Source organism: Tupaia chinensis, unplaced genomic scaffold (assembly GCF_000334495.1).
Source record: "Tupaia chinensis unplaced genomic scaffold, TupChi_1.0 Scaffold145870_1, whole genome shotgun sequence".
NCBI classification, from domain to species: domain Eukaryota; kingdom Metazoa; phylum Chordata; class Mammalia; order Scandentia; family Tupaiidae; genus Tupaia; species Tupaia belangeri.
Genome location: NW_006205727.1, coordinates 5,676,613 through 5,678,239, shown reverse-complemented (window position 1 = coordinate 5,678,239; position 1,627 = coordinate 5,676,613). Strand labels below are relative to the sequence as shown.

At 47.4% G+C, this 1,627-nt stretch overlaps 1 protein-coding gene across 2 annotated transcripts in view; it reads left to right on the top strand.

Annotated features, from left to right (window-relative positions):
- The window catches only part of COL2A1 (collagen type II alpha 1 chain), a 34,354-nt gene that overhangs the window by 4,297 nt on the left and 28,430 nt on the right, over positions 1–1,627 (top strand). The window contains exon 2 of one of the 2 annotated variants that reach the window (XM_006168587.3): positions 861–1,067. The exons of the other annotated variant lie outside the window; for it this stretch is intronic. Within the exon in view, the coding sequence (XP_006168649.1) occupies positions 861–1,067 (207 nt within the window). The remainder of the gene's footprint in view (positions 1–860; positions 1,068–1,627) is intronic. 2 annotated transcript variants of the gene reach the window in all.

Sequence of the window (1,627 nt, the reverse complement as noted above, 5' to 3'; positions counted from 1 at the left end):
GATGCATTCCTGTTGAGGCCGATCTCAGCCTAGGCCGGCGTTCAAAGCCTGCTGCCCCCAAATAAGGTTGCTGTCAGCTACAGCTGGAAGTCGGCCCTAGGCTCCCTATGGCCCTATTTTATTAGCCTTGTTTATTATCCCCAACTCCGCACTGTTGTTGGATTGGGCCTATTCCCCCCACCCCATCAGTTCTAATCCTGATATGGCCTCATTTTAATAGATCCTTCTTTCACTGCCCTCACCCCCTTTATATATCCATTTTTGAAACCTGGTTATTTATAGATTCTCATTTTTGTACATAGAAATTTCTACATTCTTTCTGAAGTTGAGCTGTCATTGTGTATTTAGCAAACCGCACAACTCCTGTAGGAAGGCAGAGATCTCTCTGCTCCTGAGTTAGGGCTCTGGCCATTTTCCTGGCTCCTGTATGTTTACAGTCCCAGAGTTCCTGTCCAGTCTCATGTTCGCCCACCTGTCCCCCTCCATTTGTCCTGCCCACCCCCACACCATGTCTCCCCGATTACCGTATTAGATGGATGAAGAGAATGTGGTACAGTAGCCATTCCCCCCAACACACACACAACACACACACATACCCCTTCATTGCTGGGTTAGGATTTTCACTGGTAATAGGCAGAGTGGTAATATGCAAGGTGCATAATAAATATATGTTGAGTATGTACAAGAACGAGTGTTTTAGAAAAATGTGTTTTTAAGTTCTCTGTGGTCGAGTGGCCTGACCCATATTCCCTCAGCGTTCAATTATGTCACGTTGACTGCAACCTCTTTCTCTTTTTCTCTTCTGGCTCCCACGCCCTCCCTCCTTCGCTCTCTGCTTCCCTCGCCCACCCTTGGTGCAGAGGAGGCTGGCAGCTGTGTGCAGGATGGGCAGAGGTATAATGATAAGGATGTGTGGAAGCCTGAGCCCTGCCGGATCTGTGTCTGTGACACTGGGACTGTCCTCTGCGACGACATATTCTGTGAAGAAATGAAAGACTGCCTCAGCCCTGAGATCCCCTTCGGAGAGTGCTGTCCCATCTGCCCAACTGACCTCGCCACTGCCAGTGGTCGTAATTTATTTATTTCCTGTTCAACATAAATAAATTACTTGCAGGCACAACAAACGCTCTCCCATGGATGCTGGTTGTCTCTGCAAAGCAGAGGGACTGGCTATCAATGGGACCCCAGCAGCTGGGATCGAAAGGAAAGGCCACTTCTCACTTGCAGGTTGAAACTAAGTGAACCCAAGACACTACAGGGGTCCTTTCTCACCCAACACCTCTAAAATATATGCTTCCAAGACACATGGCAGTACAGATGTGATTCCACAAAAGTATCCTCTCTGGGATCATCTCTGCCAATTACCGGGGCCACAGTGGAGACCACAGGCTCTGTCTGGCCAAGCCCTGAATTAATTCCTCCTCTGTCACCCACCCTTGTCTTCTCCATAGAAGACCTCCAAGTATATGGCCTTCAGTTTGAAGGAACCCCTGCAGTTAGTGGGGAGACAGAGCGGGCAGGCTTCTTTGAGGTATGAAACATTGGTGGTTGTTTCCTCTTTGTTTTTTTTTTTTTTTTTTTTTTTTTTTTTATTTTTTGTTGGGTTTTCCCATCTATAAGAAGAGTT